The sequence below is a fragment of the Falco punctatus genome, assembly GCF_963210335.1.
Source record: "Falco punctatus genome assembly, chromosome: 2".
Classification (NCBI taxonomy): domain Eukaryota; kingdom Metazoa; phylum Chordata; class Aves; order Falconiformes; family Falconidae; genus Falco; species Falco punctatus.
Genome location: NC_137581.1, coordinates 19,233,751 through 19,253,893, shown reverse-complemented (window position 1 = coordinate 19,253,893; position 20,143 = coordinate 19,233,751). Strand labels below are relative to the sequence as shown.

Here is a 20,143-nt window from a genome sequence, read left to right as displayed (position 1 = left end):
AAATGCGGTCACTAAAGAAACAATGCTGTCACTGTGGAACAACTCGCACTTGTCATAATAATTATAACTATGAATGAGATAAAAACATTAAGTGGCCAGAAGCCAAAACTGCAGCTAAATGTCAGCTGTTACATGACAACCTTATGTATTAGTGAAGGCACGTTAGGGTGACATGACACAAGAGCAGTGACATGAGCAGGTTATGTCCTATCTTGGGTACAGGAAATCAGACAGCTTGCCCCAGCCTTAATTGCAAAGTAGCTTGATTTGTTCACTTGCCCCTTGTGTAATTACCAACAGTTACAAAAATAATCATAAAATGATAATGGTGGTTGAAGTAATAGATGGAACATAAGGACTACATAATAGTGTACAAAAATTAAATTGGTGAATTATTACCACAGAGATGCAAATACTGATTCACTTAGCCTGAATTGTTAAGAACCATATTTGACACTGCTAAATAACCACACTCCTCTACAAGCGATTTTGCTACTTCCCACGCTGAGCAGAAAAGGTATTAAAATTTGGCCCTGGGAACAGCTGACACCACTGTGATATCTTTGCTGTAGTACCAGAGACTAAACACCTAAGAGAAAAACAAAGATGTGTCATTGCACGAGGTCATCATGTATGAGAGATGGTCAGCGGTATAGCCTTCAGGCTTGTCCCTCACCCAGGCCCTAGGCCAGTGTGACATGTTTGCTTCTGGTGGGCACAGTCACCAAAAGGAGCAATATTGTCCTTAAGTCTTTCACCAGGAATTCATTGGGCCTCAGGGCAAAACTTTTGCAAAGAACCTTACAGATAGTGAAGGTGTCTCCTGGCCAGCCAAGTTTCAATTGTCAGTGTTTGAGGCTAAGCCTCTTCAGCTAGGTTACTAAAACAAAAGGTAGAATGGCCTGACACCAAGCCAGCTGCCAACACAGCAGTTCATTAGCAGATTATCCTGACTGCTGTTTTTCAGATGTTTTGATCAGGCTTTTGGGTGCTGATTTATCCTTTCTGTTTCCTGCATGTTCCTGAAGAGAAGGGAGAATCCCCCTTCCATACAATCTTTTGCAGGCTGGGTCTGTCCTCCCTCATCACAACGCTTGTGCAGGGGAATATCCAGCTGAAGAATCCTGGACCTGGACTCCCTGACATCTTCCCTGGAGCTGAGGCTTGTGGAAGTGCTGCCAATTGCAGGATCATGGCACTGAAGGACACCCCAGCGAGCTTCACAGAACTACGGTATTTCAGAACAGAAAAGGACAAATCCGTGCAGTGTTGTACCATATTTTGCCTATTGAACTTAATCAAAGCTGAGACTACACAAAACCTGTTACTTTAGACGCTTATTGTAATTTCACCAAATATTTAAAATATCTGTGAACTGGATTCATCTAATGACCACAAAATTCTTTCAATTCCATTTGTTTCTAGCGAAGGCTTTAAAAGGCAATCTAACATACTTGTTGGAAAAATCAATGTGATTAGTGTTCATTAAGGCAACTTATCCTATTATTGTTATTTAAATACTAACAAAAGAACAAACAATTTGGTTTTAGACCATATAATTATTAATAGTAAGATTACCCTGCAATAATTTTAGACTATGTGAGGTCTGCTTCTGTAAACATATTAATAGATTATATGTCTGTGTTGAGTCATATGCATAAATATTCCCAGGCAGAGTGGCTAGCTTCCAGGCTTGTAGACTAACTCCATCTATAATTCTTCATATTAAGGGCATGGTATAGGCACGACTACACTTCTATCCTAGCTGATGGCATCAATCTTCATTGAATTACAGGATAAAGTAAAGGTGTGTTACATATCATTTAAGATGCCGAAAAACCCAGAAATTCCTCAAGGTTGTTTTTTGGTTTTTTTTTTTTAGTTCTCCTTTCCAAAATGTTTTCTCCAGTAAATGCCTCTTGGATTGTACATTTAGCTTTAATAAAAGTGGGTGCTAACCCACAACTGGGTCTTCACTGGCTAATAGTTTATGCCTTTGCAGGTGCACTGAAAAAGAAGAGAAGCATTGGCCCAGAATTCTTTACTTTCAAAAGCAAATCTAGGATGGATTCCTCAGATTGGGGAATGAAAGTTTAAAAATATGTTTTTTAATGAAGAGCTGTATTTCGGCATTACTGCAGGAAGACAAACTTCCATATCTTGCAGTTATGGTATTCTTATCATTAACTTTATCTTTATAATCTACCTCTTAAAGAACTGTGTAATTCAAGTTGATATGGCTATCTGAAAGCTCTCTTTATTGCCTCTAAGTTCTTTCTGTAGTTTCAGTTTCACAGCTGAAAAGAAAATGATCTCTTAACTACACTTTTGTTTTTACTGCCCTGTTTTATCAGACAAACTGCCATTTTACTCCTTGTTAAGGAAGCAAGGTGAGAAGAAAACCACATTATACTGTTGACAAGGAAGATAAGACTATTATTTACCTTGACATTTTTAAGCAATAATATTTTTCATGTAACAGGGTAAGAGATAAAGCATATCCTGACAGTGATAATGCACAAATTGAAAGGAACTTTCTTCCACACACTATCAACACAAACTATGCCTTAGTACAATAATCCTATATTTGAACCAGTTCACAATGGACTATTCGGGAAGAAAAGCGAGACTCTAATTCAGTCAGTCAACTGAAGTAAACACATTTTATCTGTGTGGTGCACTGATATGTAGACAATTTATTTAGGTGACTGAATGAAACCGGGTTTGATTTTCCGTGGCTGTTTTTTTGCTTTGTTTTTCATTTCCCTTGGATCTTACATCTGCAGGAAAAAGCTGAACAGGGAAGAGCATGTTGCAATACTCATGGCAGCTGGTCAGTGGGACTATGTTATCTGCAGAGACTGCAAGACACTTCAAAAGTTTAATGTACTGCAAAATACCCTGTTTCAAGCCAGAATGGAGAGGAAGAATTAGCTGCCATCACTTTTTCCTTGGAGCAAAATGTTATAAACAAAGCTGGAACTCAAGTTTTAGACCATGGGAGAAAACTGAATGTACTTTTAACAGACTGAGATGTTCAGGTTCTGTGGTGATGACTGCGAGAGAGATGCCTCTTTGAAACATACAATGAAATGCATAAAATCATCACAGATTAAACTCATTAAATGCCTCTAGAAGCAGCAATTAAACTCAAGCTTGTACAATTCAATTTAATTTCTTCATAGTTTGTCTTATGTAGTCATCTACTTTATTGGAATATTCTTAAAGTTTTGTCCAAACAAATTAAAAAAGATTTAGTCATTAAGGCTCCCACAGATTCTCTGGGACATGATTCCTTGTTGTTTGCCAGGCTGCTCTCCTCTTCCTCCCCTTCTCCCTACCTCTGATTCATCCTAAAATGTTCTTATTATTCTTTTTGAAGCAGCTTTAATTGAGAATTCCTCTTAGCTTTTCCCCCAACCTTTCTTTCTTTATCAGACAGCCAGAGGGCGAGGTGTATTAATAGCAGCTGCATGACTCAGAGGGTAGCTCAAGTGGATCCCTTTGCACCGAGCTTCGCTGCTTGACCTCCTTGGCTATGGTGCCACCAAGCTCAGGGTGCACCTTCACTTTCTTGCAAACAAAAATAAACTGCAAAAGCGCAGGGGGGGGGCTGGGACTGCCTCAACCCTTCTGTCCTTAGCAGGATTCTCTCTACTGCTGTCTTGTCCATTCCTGTTGGGATTGTATGCGAAAAAACGAAAATATGTATATGAAAAAAAAAGAAAAGAAGGGTGATCTCATCCCCCAGTGTGACTCCTTCCTCCACCCGAGGGATGATAAAGGAGCGAGGGTCCCATCCCTGCAGCGAGACGAACAAGGGGCACGGGGTCCGCGCTCTGCACTCAAGCTGCATTCTGCGCTGCTTCCCTGAAGGCTCCCCCTGCCTGAGGGGCCCCGCTCCCGCCCGCCGCGGCCGCTGGCGCCGCCGGCCCCGTGCCACCCGCCGGCCTTCCCGGGCACCCGGGCTCCCCCGCACCACGCGCCTGCCGCCTCCTCCCCAGCGCGACGGGCTTCCTCGCGGGGCTTCGAACGGGAGACATCCACGCCGCCCGCCTCACTGGCGTTTTCCGTCCCCGGCCGCCCAGCTGGAAGCGCTCGCTCTCTGCTCATCTTCCCCTCGCTTACTCCAGCGGAGTTTCAGGAGGGCGGCTTTACCGCTAAGCGCCCGTTAGGAGCAACCGCGCGGGCAGAGCCGGGCTCGGGCGGTGTCCGCGGGGCACTCGCGTCTCCCGGAGCCGGCTGAGCCCCAGCCCGCAGGGCGCCGCGGAGTCCCCGCAGAGAAGCCGCAGCGCGGTAGCGGCCCTCGGGGCTGCCTCACGCGGTGGGTGCTCGCCACCATCCCCTCACGAGAGCTACAACTCTCGCCCGCGCCGTCCCCCCCGTGACCGCCCCGGCCCCTCGCCCTCCCCGTTCCCGCAGTGGGAGCCCCGGCCGGCACCGCCTCACCGCGGCCACGCACGGCCCCTTCCGCGCCCGCGGGCCGCTCGCGCACCGCCAGCCCCCGCGCCCCTCCGCCAGCCCCGGCACTACGGGCAGCGGCTTCGCGCCGCCTGTTGCGCATGCCCGGCCGCGCCGCGCATGCCCAGAGCGGGCGCAGGAGCAACATCTGATAGGGGGGAAAATCCGAACGGCGGCGGCCTCCGCCATATTGCGGAGCTGTCAGCGGCGGCCGCGCTTGGCACCTCGTCCCCGGCGGCGCCGCGAGCAGCGCGGGGCGGCCCCGCAGCGCCTCCTGCCCCGCTGCCAGCGGGAGGCTGCGCGGTGGCGGGGGGGACACACACCGCCCTGCCCCGCGAGGAGCGGACACCGCCGCGCCCAGCGCCCTACCCCGGGGTCCCGTTCCCCCCCTCCGCCCGGCACCGGGAGCGCGGGGGAGCAGAGGCGCAGGTGAGGCGGGGGAGCGGAGCGGGCCGGGCTGCGCCGGCCCCGCGGGGCGCTGAGGCGAGGGGAGCGCGGGCGGCTGTCAGCCGGCGCGGGGGCGGGGTCTCCCCTGCCCCGGAGGGCAGTGCGGGGGCGGCAGGCCGCGGCCGTGGGGGCCGGTTCCCCCGCCGGGCTCTGAGGCGGGAGCCCGCCCGCAGCCCGGGGCCGGGGTGGCGGGGGGCACCGGCGCGCAGCGGGGCGACTTGTTGCGGCGGCACTGCAACGCGCCGCTCGTGTGCGGGGCGCCGCCGCCGCCCGGGGGGCCCGGCTCGCCCACCCCGCCGCCGCTGAGGGGGCGGCGGGCGCTTTGTTGGGGAAGCCCCGGGAGCGCGCCCTCGGCGTGCCCGTGCCGCGCAGCCCCCTCTGCATTATTCATGTCCCCCGGCGCCGCGGCTCTTGAGGTTACCGTAGACATGTGGCAGTCGGGTCGGCCAGCTGACTGTGGCGGTGTGGAAGAATAATAAGGAATTACTTCATAAACGAGTGCTGTGAAGCATCTGTTGCTGTCTATTGTTTTCAACAAACGCACATTTTGAGAGTCCTTAAATACTGAGCGACGTAATGGGCACAGCGGCCCTGAATGAGCCTTTGTGCATTGTTTCTTTTTTGAATGGGTTAATGTTTTGTGCAAGTCGTGGGCATTTGTGATTAACCTTGCTGCTTAACGTCGAGCTCAGATAAGGAGGTTTTAGTTTCAACTTTTTGGAATTCGTGTCTCTTGTCAGTTTTCTTAAGTTGAACGTGAAAAAAAAGCCCAACTCTTTGGACTCTAGGCCAACGCAACTAATCACATTAGTTGTAAGGTGCTATTAAGCTGTATTTTGCAGTCAGTGTAACACCCTAGACAAGTATTTCATGTTCTTTCTGGTGCAGGCTTTTAAAAGATTCCATTTTTTTTTAACCGAGTTATGGGAGTGGCAGTTCTGAGTTTTAATTAATTCTGCCTTTGTGCCTGGTTTTTGTCAGGCCTCAGACATCTGCCTGCATCTTTTACCCTGTTTTGTTTTCATCAGGGATGCTTGTCATCGTGTATATGTTGCAGAAGCGTTTTGAGAGCTCATCTGCCTGCACAGCACTTCGCATATTCAGAAGATCATAGAAATACTGTTGTTGCTGTCAGTTCTTATATAGTGCATTGGCACAATGCTGCTGGGCAGTGTGTGTTGAGAGGGAAGATGTGGAGCTGGTATATAGTAACGTTATGGCTACTGCGATGAGGTAGTTTTTTGATCGTTAAAGATAAGAGACAGGTAGTAACTGTGTGTTAGATTATAAGACTTACCTCTATTGATTTATCGATTTAGCATAAGATGGGCTGTGAGAAAAATAAACTACAAGCCTGTGCAATGTTCCCAGATAAGCAGCCTTCCAGCAAATGGCAATTGCAAGGCAGTGGCGCATTTCCAAGCTTTGTGCCAAAGTGACACTGCTCTTCTATCGGGGAGGGAGACTAGAGAGCAAAAGTGCAACAAACAGCTTTAGAAAACACATGGAAAATGACATAATGTGACATGTCAGGAGCTGTCCAGAGACTTTTCCTTCAGTGCTGACTGAAAGAAACAGTGTAAAAGTGTTCGTAGAGGTGACAAAAAGAATTCTGGTCTGACTATTTCTGCCATTGCAGTAGAGAGCATTGCGGGGTTTGATGATAATAGAACTGCCGGAAAAATGTTGGTTCACAGAAAATCAGGTAAAGCCATAAAGAGAGTGAGAATATGGATCCATCTACAAGATGCAGAATTAGGGGGGTAAGAAGTGCAGAGGTTATGATACTAGAAGGCAGTTATTGGTAAAGAAAGTTACTTTAGCTGTTGCCAGAATAGGTATATGGCCTTTCTTCTTCGACAGTCTTGCCCTGATTTTTGAGAAAGGGTACCTCTGTTGGCAAAGGTGAAGAAGGAAGTTGTTGAAGGTATTACTTTATTCTATGGGATGTGTTAAATACATCAAAGCTGTCTTGTCTCTTTGTATTGCATTTAGAAGTCTGTGGGAGTAGAGGAAGGGGAGGATTTTCAAGTCTGTAAATGTAAACAAAGCTTTATACAAACTTCTGAAGAAAGTCCTGATTGTTGAGAGATATTGATCTATTAAAGCAGCACTCAATGTATCTTGCATGCTCAGCGAGTTTACTCCAGAGCTGAAGGGGCCTAGGTAAACTCTTTCCTTTCAACACTGAAGGACTGCATCTGGGGGCTAGCTTTACCAGTAGACTGATTCTCAGCTGTGCTTTGAATTTAAACAACCTTTTTTCCTTTCTGTTTTAGACATTTATCAATCACTCTGTGAAATGAAACTTTCAAGTCATATAATATAAGGAAAACCAAATATTACGTTGGCCCAAAAAGGGATTTAATAATCTTTACTCTGGAACATTTCAATTTAAGAACCCTAGGTAGTGTGTATGGAGACTGATGCAAGTGGCCAGTTCATATTCATAAGTTTATTTTATGGAACTCATTCTAAAAGACTTAACAGCATCATTCAAAAAATATAATACCTGGTTTTGAAATGGGCTATACCCAGAATTTCAGTTATGTTAAAATTCTTGCTAACTGTATTTCTAGAGAAGGGTTTATTTCACTTTGAAACAACAGAGTACCTGCATCAGTCACACTTGTTAAATTCCATTTTTGCTGGTACGTCAGATGTACATGGGAAGACTAGCCATCCTGGCAGAGTAGGCCAGGATCTTCAAAATCTTCACGTTTTTTCAAATAGTGCAGTTGTGAGTACTTTGAAGCTAAATTTTGAAGTTAAGGTTACTAAACTATTAACAGTACATAAATTACGTAATACACCTATAGCATACCAGTTTATTAACTGTCAAACTGCAAGTATTGCACGAGTATTCTTTGGCTGGTCTGTGTTGCTTTTTATTTAACTACTGTCTTGGCAACTGCCAAGTTTTCATTTTTACTTTTGGAGTTCTCAGGAACTGCAGTTTAGAAGAAACACTTCACTCTTCAAAATATATTGAATTGTAAATACATTTAATGCATAACGATTGTGCTGGTTATATTGCAATTATTTTTCATGGCGGCAGCAAGCCCATCTCAAGTATTTCAGGGAAGGTAGGGTTGGGGAAAGTGGTGGTTTTAAGAAGGTAAAGATACAGTACTAAAATAAAAAAAGTTGGTATGTAAAACTCTGCATGCGATACCTAGTGCTGGTCAAGTCTCAATTATTACTTTGGCTGTAGAATTCAGCTCTTTATTTTTCTTACTTGCCTTTTCTTGTGAGATAGATGGCTTGTTTTGTTTTCCCCCTTGGCTTGCTTACATCGCAGACAGTTGTGTAGTGACTTCTCTGTCTGTCTGAAAAAGATGTATGCAGAAGTAAAGTCTGTGGCGAATGAACTTCTTTATTGGACTGCAGCAAGTGTGTCGTTAGGGAGCTGTTAGTGTAAAAGATTACCTGCCCTGCAGGCATTCACAAGCTGCTTTGGAGTAGGGAGGTGTTTCTGTAGAAAGCTGAGACCAGTTAGTCAGGTACCGTGGCCTGTAAGTTCCCTGTTGCTGCCTCCCCAAAGATGTAAAACTTTTAGGTATCACAAAAAATGGAACGGAGTAAGACTTTGAAAAGAAAAAAGGTATGTAAATTTTAAGTAAGTTCCTGTAAATAAGTGAGTTAATTATATTGCTGTGGCTAAAGCTCTGTGGTCCTTGCCATCTGTATGTAGGAAAACAGATGGTGAACCTCTTGCTAGAGCTTAGGAGGCACACTGCTGAAGAGACTGCTTCTGAGAGAAGGTCCTAAGCTGTCAGATAAGGGTCCTGCTTTTGAGGGCTAGTTCTCTGCCAGCCAGGCGTCCTGCTCAAGCCTTCTGCCTCCTATCCCATCCTCACCTGACCTCAGACCCATGGCTGTATGTATGAATGTTTCTTTTGAAAGCAGCTGCTGCATGAATTATTTGACAGAATTTTGGCATCAAGCATTTTGTGCACCATCATTTTCTGAAGAACGCTTTCTTTGTCATCTTTCAACAATTGCTTTATTTGTTGGTTTCTGTGGCATAACTGGAAACATGGATGATACTGATTTAAAAATACTAACTGCTTTGTTGTGAAATTAATTGAAATCACAGCTCTTCGTTTCAAGAGAATTCTTGAAGTTTTGGACGATTTTTTTGCTTGTTTATGGTGTGGAGCCTGCTGATACTTTGGTGGTTTAGTCCAGGGTCCACATTACTGTGTATGCTGTGAAGGTCTTGAGCGCTGGATGTTGTGGCAGTAGAAGCTCTGCAAAGTTACAGCGCTGCTAATACTGACTTGAAAGAAGCACCTTTGTGAATTGGAATGCCAAAGTGATGAGCCTTTATGTCCAGTAGGTCACAAGCTCATTTCAGAATGCAGGAAATGACAGGAATATATCATTCCCAATCCCAGGTGGCTAGCTTTTTTCCTCTTATTTGCAATTCCATGTCACATGAGTGTTAAGATAAAACCACATAGAAGTAATCAGTTGTTTCAAAGATAAAGATTTAGTAAAACTGATAATAATTGCATCCACTAAATGTAAATTCATTGGAAACTCCTAAGCAGCACAAGTGTATTACCACTCCAGTAATAATAGTAGAATATTTTGCCTGGCAGTGATTTTTGGTTTCTTTTGGCCAAATATTTTCCTTGTATTTAATTTGGTTTTAATGTTATATGGTGCCAATAATTGGGAAAGATAGGGCGATATTTTTCTGTTCAGTGTTTATTTGATTTTATTTTTTGCAGTTTTAAGATCTATGAACTTCTTTATTTTTACATATGTATAATATTTAGTTGCAATGCTTTTGTGTCAACAAACTGATTTGAAATGATATGATATTGAGTATGAAAGTATAGACACAGGCTGTTTTTTGCATTTGTGTATAAAATGGAAACAATGGTCCATGAATTTAAGTTGTAGACCCTATCACTCAAGTTTGATTATTCTCTTCCCCCCTTATTATATGGCACAAGTCTTTATGATCTGAAATAGAAACAAGTCCAGCATAGTTGGCTGTAAATTTATTAAATTTCATTCTTTTTTTTTTTAAGAAATGATAGGTTATTTTTTTTACTCTAGTAAAAGATACTACAGCAAACACTTCAACAAAAAATACCTGGGTGTTATTTGTTTTGCATAGATTATTTTTTTTTCTGCTGCGTGTGTATTGTGAAAGTCAGGCCCATGAGATCTGTGACTCTTGACAGTGAGACTTCATTTGTATTGAGTTTTGCGCAAGAGCTTTCTGATAGCTTTGTTTTCTTGCGTGTGAACAATAAATGTTAATTCTGTAAACTCACTTAAATTGCATGTCTACCAATTGTGATTTGATGACATAGAATTATCCTCTAAAACTTTGTAGTCATGTTTCTGATTTTAAAAATTACATTGAGATTTTCAAATATGTTTCCAAAGAAGTAATTCAGAAAAATGTTTGGGTAAAACCAAAAGCAAAAAGTCAGGACATGTTTATGGCAGAATTTGCAATGATAAAATGTGTGAGGGTATGACAGTCATTTCAGGTGATAGACATGGTCTCTCTTAGCAAGACCTCTTGATAGAAAGTTGATAACACAGATCTCGGCCTCTTGCCATGTGTTCTCATTTGTCTCCTGGAGACTGGACTTATCAGTCATCTTACCATACTCCTCCTTTTCAATGCTAATGTAATGATAGGCACATAAAAATGGTTGTGCTACTTTCTATTACTTTTAGTACTGTTGAGTTGGCACACTTATAAAATGGTAGATGAGAATCTAATTTAGTTTTTGCATTGTTAATTAACTGAGTTTAGGGCTTCTGTCTACCTTCAGTTTTGCAAGCAATGAGCCTCTGCAGGCAGGAAGGTGAACGCAGGTATTAGTACACCTTGGAATCCTGCCTACTGTTAGCAGGTCTTAGAGCCAAGCTTATTTTGCTTTTTGCTACTCTTGAATTTTTCTGAGGAGTATATTAGGGAAAGGGGGGAGGAAGACAAGGTAATCTCTTCTGTGAACTGGAAGCATGCTGTTGAATTTTATCAAAAGCCAGTGCTGTAAGCACCCAAAACCCCATTTTATTTTATTTTTCCTCTGAAAGCTTTTGTGGCTAAAAGAAAAGGGGGGTGTGTGTGTGTGTGTAGGAAATTGTGTAAAAGTATATTCATTCTTTTCAGGAATATATTGAATAATATCTTAGAACATTAGTCTTACTGATACTGTCTAATACTTCATAATATTCTCTGCGATTAAAAAAAAATAAATCTACTGGAATGTAATTGTCTTTATGCTAGGTAAATGTAGTATTATACATTTATAGCTGTGCTACATTAATTATATCATAATGAATATAACTTAAAGATTCTGTTTTAATTTTGCCAAACAAAATTTGCTCCATATCTGCATTATACCATTAGATCCCTCTTTCTGTAATCATTAGTCTTGAGATTAACTTTTCTTTACCAGCTATCAACATTGATGCTTCTTGAATCCTGTTTTCATCCTTTATCTCTCTTTCCAGTCCCACTTTTGAAATGTATCTCCACAGATTAGAAAAAGAAATAAAAATGAACTGCTGGTGCACCTTAGGTTGCTGTTCAAATGTTTCTAGTATTTACTGTATTTTTTTATTGCCAAGAGGCAAGAAAAAAATAAGTTCTTTTATAAATATATGTAACAGCACTTTATATTTGCCTTTTCTGTTTATGAATGAAAAATCATTTATGCAAAAGATTGTTTTTGATAAATTAATTACTCCAAACATTTTGGGTTTTTCCTTTGTTTTTTTAGCACTTCTGAAAATTTTGTTCTTCTGATGCAGGCATGGAGTTATAATACTGGAATCTTGAATTATTCTGAGTAGTATGTCACTTTCACTTTTATTAGTGTAAATGTAATTCCAGTTAATATTATTTTTGAAGGCAGTGCCATCTTCGGTACTCTTTGGAGACCAGCAGCAGGACTGATTCATGGAAGTCATTACTTTAAATGTGTGTGAGAAGGTGACTAGCTGCTTGATCATTCTGAGCTAGAATGAATCGAAAAGGCTGCAGGATGCTGTCTACAAATAACATTGCAAGTATATTTTTCAAGGCATAAAAACTTTTTTTGAACAGAACACAATAGTGAATATTTTCATTACCACATAGTCATAACTTACAGCCTTTCTGCTTAAAGTAAAAAAAGCCCTTTTTTAAGCAGAGCAGATTTTCTTCCTTTTTTTACTGTGGTGGTATACTTGCATTTCATTTCTTGTGGGAAAAATGACCATGTCATTCCTTCACTGAGAGAAATGGATGCTGTTATAGAGATGAAATGGAGTTTTGATGCTTTAAAATTATGTTAGTTTGTTTTTTCATGGTGTTTCAAGTTTGACGAGAGTTGACAGATTAAATTGCAGCTTTGGAGTTCCTTGTACAAATTCTACTTCCTCGTAAATAATGTTAAAGCTTTTAATACTAGAAGGTGTCTGATATCAAAAATTTTAAAAAGAATTTGTAGCACTCGTGGAGCTGTTGTCTCTTTATTCTAACATTAGTGGATTAACATTCTACAAAAACTGGAAAAGAGGTTACTACTTAGAGATCTGTAGATTCTGGTTCCGGCTAACTTAATTGCTTTTTATTTTTATAAACTATTGAAAAGTGTATTTTGTACATGTAGAGCACTTGTTTACCTGCTTTGGAATTTGTACTATTTGCTGTGACATACATGAGCTCTGTTTTGATTAATTAAAAAAACAACCCCTTTAATTTTGTTGTTGACAGGAGAGAAAGAGTTTGTAGAAGATCTAAGTGAACAGGAGACTAAAGAAAACAAGAAAAATGCCGAAACCAGTAAGTAGCTGTTTTCTTACTCATCTAAAATCCAATAGGGTTTTCACGTTTGAGTGGTGGTCTTGTAACAGTTCTAGCTGTTTTGACTCTGCTCTTTCTAGATTTCCTAAGATCTGATAATGTGCCATTGGAGTTGAGATAGTTTAATAATAACAGGAAAAAAGATCAAGAAAGCTCGGTACTGCAAGTTGCATGAAGCATGCTTGGAGATCGGGTCAGTACTTAGAAACCACAAGGAACTTAAGAGTCCATTTGGCTGGCAGGAGGAATGACTTCTCAGGAATTGTTGACTTTGGGATGAGATGACATACAGTAGTTAATGGAGGCATAATTTGAGCCTTGTCCAACGTCTGAGAATCTGTGGAAGGATTTGCTGCAGGTTTTGGCAGGGAAGACAGAAAATGTGTCTGTGACAGCAACAGCACTAGGTTAGGTGGTAGTTTTACCATGGTAGAGGATATAACCTAGAAGGTAAGTGTTGAAGGGAGGGAAGAAGCAATGTTTGTTGTCTCCTACTCATCTTGGCTCAGCTGAGAAAAGGGTTCATCCATTTTCTGTTCAGGGGAAGAGAAAAAATCTCCAACTTTAGTTTCGATAATAGTTCTAGAATTCTTTGAGGAGATAATTATTCAGCAGCTTGATTCTTTTGCTACTGATGTAATACTATTTGCTTAGGATTTCCTCCGCCTTGTGTTAAATGACTTTTGGTTGTCTCTTCCCCTTATATCCAGTGAGCAAAGCATTCATAAAGGGAGCTGAATTGTCAGGGGAGATTATTTCTATTAAACTCAATTGGTTTATGTAATAGCCTTCAGGCTTTCTTTGTTTACTGATGTTTCATTGAAGTAGTAGATTAGGAGCAGGGCAGATATATTACTAAGAATAAATATGTCTGTGTGCATGCATGTACATATATACATACCTATACATAGATCTATGAAAGGTTTTTGCTATTTATCAGAAGTTACCAGTGTAAACAGTCTATATTGCATGCCAGTATTTGGAACTGGTACAGCTTAATGAATAGTGTGAGCGTGGGAATGTCCAAGGGCTAGAAGTTCTGTTCTGAGCTTTGCTGTTGGTCTAATGACCAACTGGCCATATCATATTATTTCTGTAATTTCTTCTTTTCCCTGCTGTGGATTGGGGATTGTATTTTAGCACTTTCTGAAGTTGAAAGTTGTTACTCATATCCTACCCCTTTCTTACAGAAAGCTGCACTATTATAGGCTGGCAAATGAATTAGTAGCATACTGTTTTCTGACCTTTGTGAGTCCTGGCTGTGATAATGTAGTAGTGCGTTGACAGAGTTCTCAATTGGAAAACGGTATTTTAAGAATGAGACAAAAAGTCACTGTGAGCTCATGTGGTTCCTGAGACCCCCAACTCCATGCAGCTACAGAGGAATGAAGTCATAGAAGTGATGACTACAAAAAAAAAGACAGCCTGAGTGAGTGGTATTGGAACCATGAAATTTAGGCAGGCTGGGTTCCCACTATTTTAAGGGCCTGAGAAAATTGTAGGAAATACAGTTACAGGGTTGTTCACAAGAAAAGCAGTTATCTTTAGAAGTGAGATTGCAGAGGTGTTAGAAGAGCTCACTATCCACCCTAGGAATGGAAATTAGCTACCAGATCTTAGGAAAGAAGCTGGACTCATGCCAAAGATGAGATTTTTTTTTTTCCCTTTGATGAGGGGCTTTATATAAAGAGTTCTCATATGCTGGGATATTCTCTTTGGTCTCCTGACGATGCAGGCACATGTGAGATCTTAGAAGGAAGCCAAGTGAGAGGAGCTGTTCAGAAATGAAATGAAATTTATTAGATTTCTTGAAAAATGTCTTATGGATTTCTTCCTGTGAACTGTAGGTTGCTGTAATTGTAATTAGTAATCAGTGGATGAAGAAGTAGCACACATGCCAAAGATTAAGTAATTTTACCTATAAAAATCAGACCTCAGATTTTGCCCTGGTTGCTGCTTAAGTGATAGATTGCTTTGGAGCGCTTCATGTTTTTTCTTCTTCTTCTCTTTCCCTGCCCCCCCCCCCCCCCTCCTTCTTTGGAGACTATAAGAGCCTGATCATTGGTTATGTTTAATGAATACGACATTGTTCTTTGAAGAGTCTTGCTGTTCAGCTAGGGTTTGATAGTACTGGACTGTAGAAGGTCCCTTGCTCTGAACATTCACTGTAGCTCTTACCAGTTGTCTTTTAAAGACAATCCACAATAATCAAATGTACTTCTAGCCTGCAAACTATTTGTGCTTCAACTCCTTGTTCTTTATTTTTGACAGTTGTTGCAGTAAGACTGTCAGTGTTCAGTAGTTTTATTATTGGAGGTCTTTTAACCTGACAACTAATGAAGTAATCATGGATAAAACTAAGAAATCCAGTTAACATAATCGGTGAGAATGAAAAATGTTGACATTATATATATATAAAATGTTATTTTATAGCTCTCTTCTCTGTATTATTGTGACCTATTTAGGCATATTTTTATTTCCAGATTCTGCTGTAGTGATCCAATTGATACTTTTCAGAAAACCTGGTCATCTTCTAAATATGTGAACCAGTGCAGTACAAGTAAATTTTCTCCATGTTTTTTTGAATGAATTACATTTTTTTCTTAGGTATAACAAATAATTAAGCTATAGATTTGTTTAAATGCAATCAGTAAACACTAAATCACAGAAAATACAATGGAATAGATTTCAGTTTCACTTCTGCTTTCACATTGAAAAGTTTTGTAGTATTCCAGGCAAAATTAAGTAAATGAAGACCAGTGAATGGTCTTGGCATAATTGAATTTCAAAGCAAAGATCTTTCATTTTTCCTAGAAGTCTCAGTGTAAAATAAGGTTCGTGCCACTGTGAATGATCTTCTTACATGTGGTAGTAAAAGGTCATTGTTCTTAGGTGTTTGGGATTTTCTGTCTTGGGCTACTAGGTTAAATAGCTTGAGTGAAAAGGCTACTTTGACTTTAATATAATGTCCTGAGGTATGAAGGTAATATGTGTCTGGAAAATACACATTATTGAAACACTTCCTTGTTTGATTGCTTCTCTGTTCACTTTGTAACAAAGTGGCTTTCCATTCTTTCAAGCAGTTCACTCGGGATCTCCTCTACTTTTAAAACAAAATAGTTCTGAGACTTAATATTCTCAGTTCTGCCTAGCAGTGAAAAATTAAGTTTCACTTAGCTTCTGTTGTGATCCATCTAAAAAAAAAAATAAATGGTGAGTGACTTCATTTAATTAGGTCTTTGCTGCCGTAATCAAAATTGGAGCTGTTAATAGGCTGTTTTCAGCGTGCTTAGTTCTCTTGCTTACTAAAGAACAGAATATTTGTTGAATCTTATTTTCAGTGCTTTCTTCCTAAAGGAACAGATTCAAAATGTTTCTCAGATTCTCCCAGATCTTTACCAAAAATAGAAACATAGAAACTAAAATTAGACATCATTAGTTACATAACTGTTAATCATTTCATAGGCTAAGAAGATTAGATTTAATTGACTGAAATATTAGTTTCATGTATCGGGTGTAAGAGGAATTAAAACTATCAGCTTTTTTTGTTGGTACTTTGCAGCATTTCTATATAAGACTATCTTTGTCTTTCTGTACAAGACAAGGCATGAAGGAGAAAGCATGCTAGATAGAAATGGGGTAGATGTCAAAATTACTAAGATTAAAAAAAGAATTCTGTTTTTAAACTTCAACATTTTACAATATTGTGTATTCAAAAGGAGTCGATAACAGATTCTGGAATAATATGGATGTTTAGAATTTGAATATTTATAAGATCAAGTTAATTTCTGCAAAGTGGTTGAATGGAAATAGTCTATAAATTCATTGTTGACTAGAGTGTTCTTTTACAGGAAAATCTTTGAGATGTCTAGTGCAGTATTTTAATTATGGTTTGAATATGTGATTTATTTCTGCAGCAGAAATAGATAACTGATATCAGTTTGGGGGACTGCTTTCTTTTTATTTGTCTGTTAGTAAAATCTATTTACCATTTTTTCTGTACCCTCCTGTTCCTAATGCTGTTTAACTCTTACCTTTTTACCTTATTCATCTTGCATCTCTTCCTGTGCCTGCTTTGAGGTTGATATGGAGAGTGTGCTGTGTATATTTGTAGTGGGACTAATACTGCTATTCCTTAACACAAATAATTTAATATGCAAACTTAATATAGTAATTGACCAAACTAGTGTGAAAAAACCGTTTTTACTATATGCAATATTCTTTATTTATAAGATTTGAACTGATTTCTTGGCTTTTACATGTGATTAATTCATATTGCATTTATTAAAACAAAGCAAAACTATTGCAGCCTTTTTAATGTAATTTTAAATGGCTTTCTTGCTAAATATTGGTACCTACTCAGTTTCGGGGTTCCTGATGAAAGCTGAAGTGCTACGACTAATTATCTGTAAATTATGGCTCAAGTACAGTAATAAGAAGTATTAAGACTATTAAGCTGACAAGTGTTGTGCATATTCTGTGGACTGTCTGTGTTTGAGGAGAGGTCCAAAGATTAACGTGGTAACTGTAATATCCCAATAAACTGGAGGATTGAAGTGAGATACTACAAAGGAAGTACAGAAATATATTTGCTGTGTCCTTAAAGTAGTGAAGGAATACAACAACAAATGTAATTCCCATATGAAATGCATGCTTTTAATATGTGCACATGGTTGTTCCAGGTATGTTCATTGACTGTGTTCTGTATTGGTTTTGATAAATTCTTTCATATACGCATTGCTTTAGATTGCCACAGCTTGCAAAATAGTTCTTACAAAAAGCAATTCTCTTCATAACCCATTAGCAACACTTGTATCTATTGTATGTATCTATATGTTCTTACCTTTCCCTTGACTGTTCAATTCATTTTGGAGCCTGTCTGGTAAAATATGGATGAACTAGTCTGCTAGTTCTGATGCCAAGGACCTGGAAAAGCTCAAGAAGTGGGCCCATGTGAACCTCATGAAGTTCAACCAGGCCAAGTGCAGGGTCCTGCACCTGGGCTGGGCAACCCCTGGTATCAACACAGGCTGGGGATGAAGGGCTTGAGAGCAGCCCTGCAGAGAAGGACCTGGGGGTACCGGTGGATGAGAAGCTGGACGTGACCAGGCAATGTGTGCTTGGAGCCCAGAAAGCCAACCGTGTCCTGGGCTGCATCAAATGAAGTGTGGCCAGCAGGTCGAGGGAGGGGATTCTGCTCCTCTACTCCACTCTGGTGAGACCCCACCTGGAGTGCTGCATCCAGCTCTGGAGTCCGCAGCACAGGAAAGATGTAGACCTGTTGGAGCAGCTCCAGAGCAGGGTCACAGGAATGATCAGAGGGCTGGAGCAGCTCTCCAATGAAGAAAGGCAGAGAGAGTTGGGGTGGTTCAGTGTGGAGAAGAGAAGGTTCCGGGGAGACCTTGTTGCAGCCTTTTGGTACCTAAAGGGGGCTTACAGGAAAGATGGGGACAGACTTTTTAGTAGGGCCTGTTGTGATAGAACAAGGAGTAATGGTTTTAAATTTAAAGAGTGTAGATTTAGACTAGATGTAAGGAAGACATTTTTTACAGTGAGGGTGGTGAACCACTGGCACAGGTTGCCCGGAGAGCTGGTAGATGCCCCATCCATGGAAACATTGAAGTTCAGGCTGGATGGGGCTTTGAGCAACCTGATCTAGTTGAAGACGTCCCTGCTCATTGTGGGGCTGGGGGGTTGGAGGCGATGACCGTTAATGGTGCCTTCTAACCCCAACTATTCTATGATTCTATGAAGTGAAGAAGGTGACTTCTGCAGTGCACGGTTTGAAGCATTTTTATCTGAGAAAAGTTTACAAATAGATTAAAAAGCTATGTAGGTGCACCCAGATACTGGGACAAAGTGGTTTTGTCAGAAATGAGGAAAACCCGTAGTTTATGTAGCAGTGTTCCCTAAATGTTTGGTGATCCTTTTATGGTAGAAGGTTTCTGTCCCTGGCTACCATAGGTAAATCAGTCAAGCTAAATAATCACTTTAAATGCTGTGAGGTAGGTTTTGGTATTCTACACAGAGATTTGGTGCTCTAGAACACAGCTTTTGCAGTGGCATTTTCCTAAATGTCCAGCATACTTTTTTCTGTGCTTTGCTAAACTTCACTGTGTTCTTTATACACTCTTACAGCAGCTTTATTTATAAAATGCACTCCTAAAGGTAGCCAGATGAAGAAAACTTTGTGCTAAGCATATTCTTCCTCTTAGACTTAAAAAAATTCAAATAACTGATTAACCTGCCATTGTATCTTGTCCATTATGGCATTTTATATACAGGCTGTGCTTATCTAGATGCTTGGCTTATGTACTTTAATGTATAGTTGCATAAAGGCAATATATTCAGGATGAAATTCTGCCAGAAAGAAGCGAGCCCTAAAGGTGTTTGCATTTTGCCTATAGGTTGTGAGTTTCCTTTTTAAATGCCACCTTCTTTCCAGCATATGAGTGCCCTTGTCCTGGTTTTACTGGATGAACATCAGTATAGGCATATATCTAAATTGGGACCTGAGAAGCTGTCCTATGTCCCCTGCATTAAAACCTCCTATAGCTCTGTGGGTTAGGTGTTGGAAGCATTGGAGTTTTTTTTTGGTTGGTTGTTGAGGGGTTTTTGGTGGTATGTTGTTTTGGTTTGTTTGGTTGGTTTTTTTACTGTGTACATTGCAGTGGCCTAAGTCGGTGATTTCTGGTGTTGATGTGTGGGGGCTGGTCTAGGAGTGCTGTATTGCCGAGTGTCAATTCTGTCATTGCAGAGCTGCCATTCAGGTATGATGGTGCCTGATCTGTGGAGGAGGAGGGGGGGAGTATCTTTCACCACATGGACCTTGCCACAAAGTCTTCAGTTACCCAGTTGCTAAGACTAGAATAGCATTTTTAAAGTATTTCCCAGACATGACCACCATGATATTTTAGTATTTGGTATTTGTGTGGAGATCTCAGAGTCAGTAATAAGTGATATAAATTATGGCACCAAAAATAATGTTTGTATATAGAGGCTTTTTAACCTTTTTTTTAAAAAAAAAAAATGTTTGCTAAGGCATACTCCTATGAATTGCAGAACCACCTTAGAAAGCATCTACTCAGAGTTCAGTCAAAATCACATATGAACGAACCAAAATAGACTTGCCGTAGCTCTTACCCTGAGCCTGTGCACAGCAGAACAGGATTTGTCTAAGTCTCACAACTGAGCAGCTCAAGTAATTGGTTAAGTCTTGTGTAGTGCTTTGTCATAGGTTCTGAAGTTTGCAGGAAAAGGTGTAATCCTGGTGAGGGCAAGACTGAAAAGCAGGCATTCAATGGGTCCTGTGGTATGAGTAGTGAGTGGTTGCCTTCCAACACTTGCTGCAGGAAACCTTCATACATTTCTCTTGTCACCATTGCCAGAGCTCCTTCCTGTTTCTGT

General features: G+C 40.9%; 1 protein-coding gene across 2 annotated transcripts in view; it reads left to right on the top strand.

Annotated features, from left to right (window-relative positions):
* The first annotated feature begins 4,602 nt into the window (after window positions 1-4,602).
* RDX (radixin) overlaps window positions 4,603-20,143 on the top strand; it is a 41,609-nt gene continuing 26,068 nt past the window's right edge. The window contains exons 1-2 of one of the 2 annotated variants that reach the window (XM_080377195.1): window positions 4,603-4,890; window positions 12,647-12,715. In XM_080377195.1, the coding sequence (XP_080233321.1) occupies window positions 12,704-12,715 (12 nt within the window). In that variant the 5' untranslated portion in view covers window positions 4,603-4,890; window positions 12,647-12,703. Of the gene's footprint in view, window positions 4,891-11,930; window positions 11,955-12,646; window positions 12,716-20,143 lie in introns of those variants that run through there. The other variant, XM_080377196.1, reaches the window with a different exon arrangement.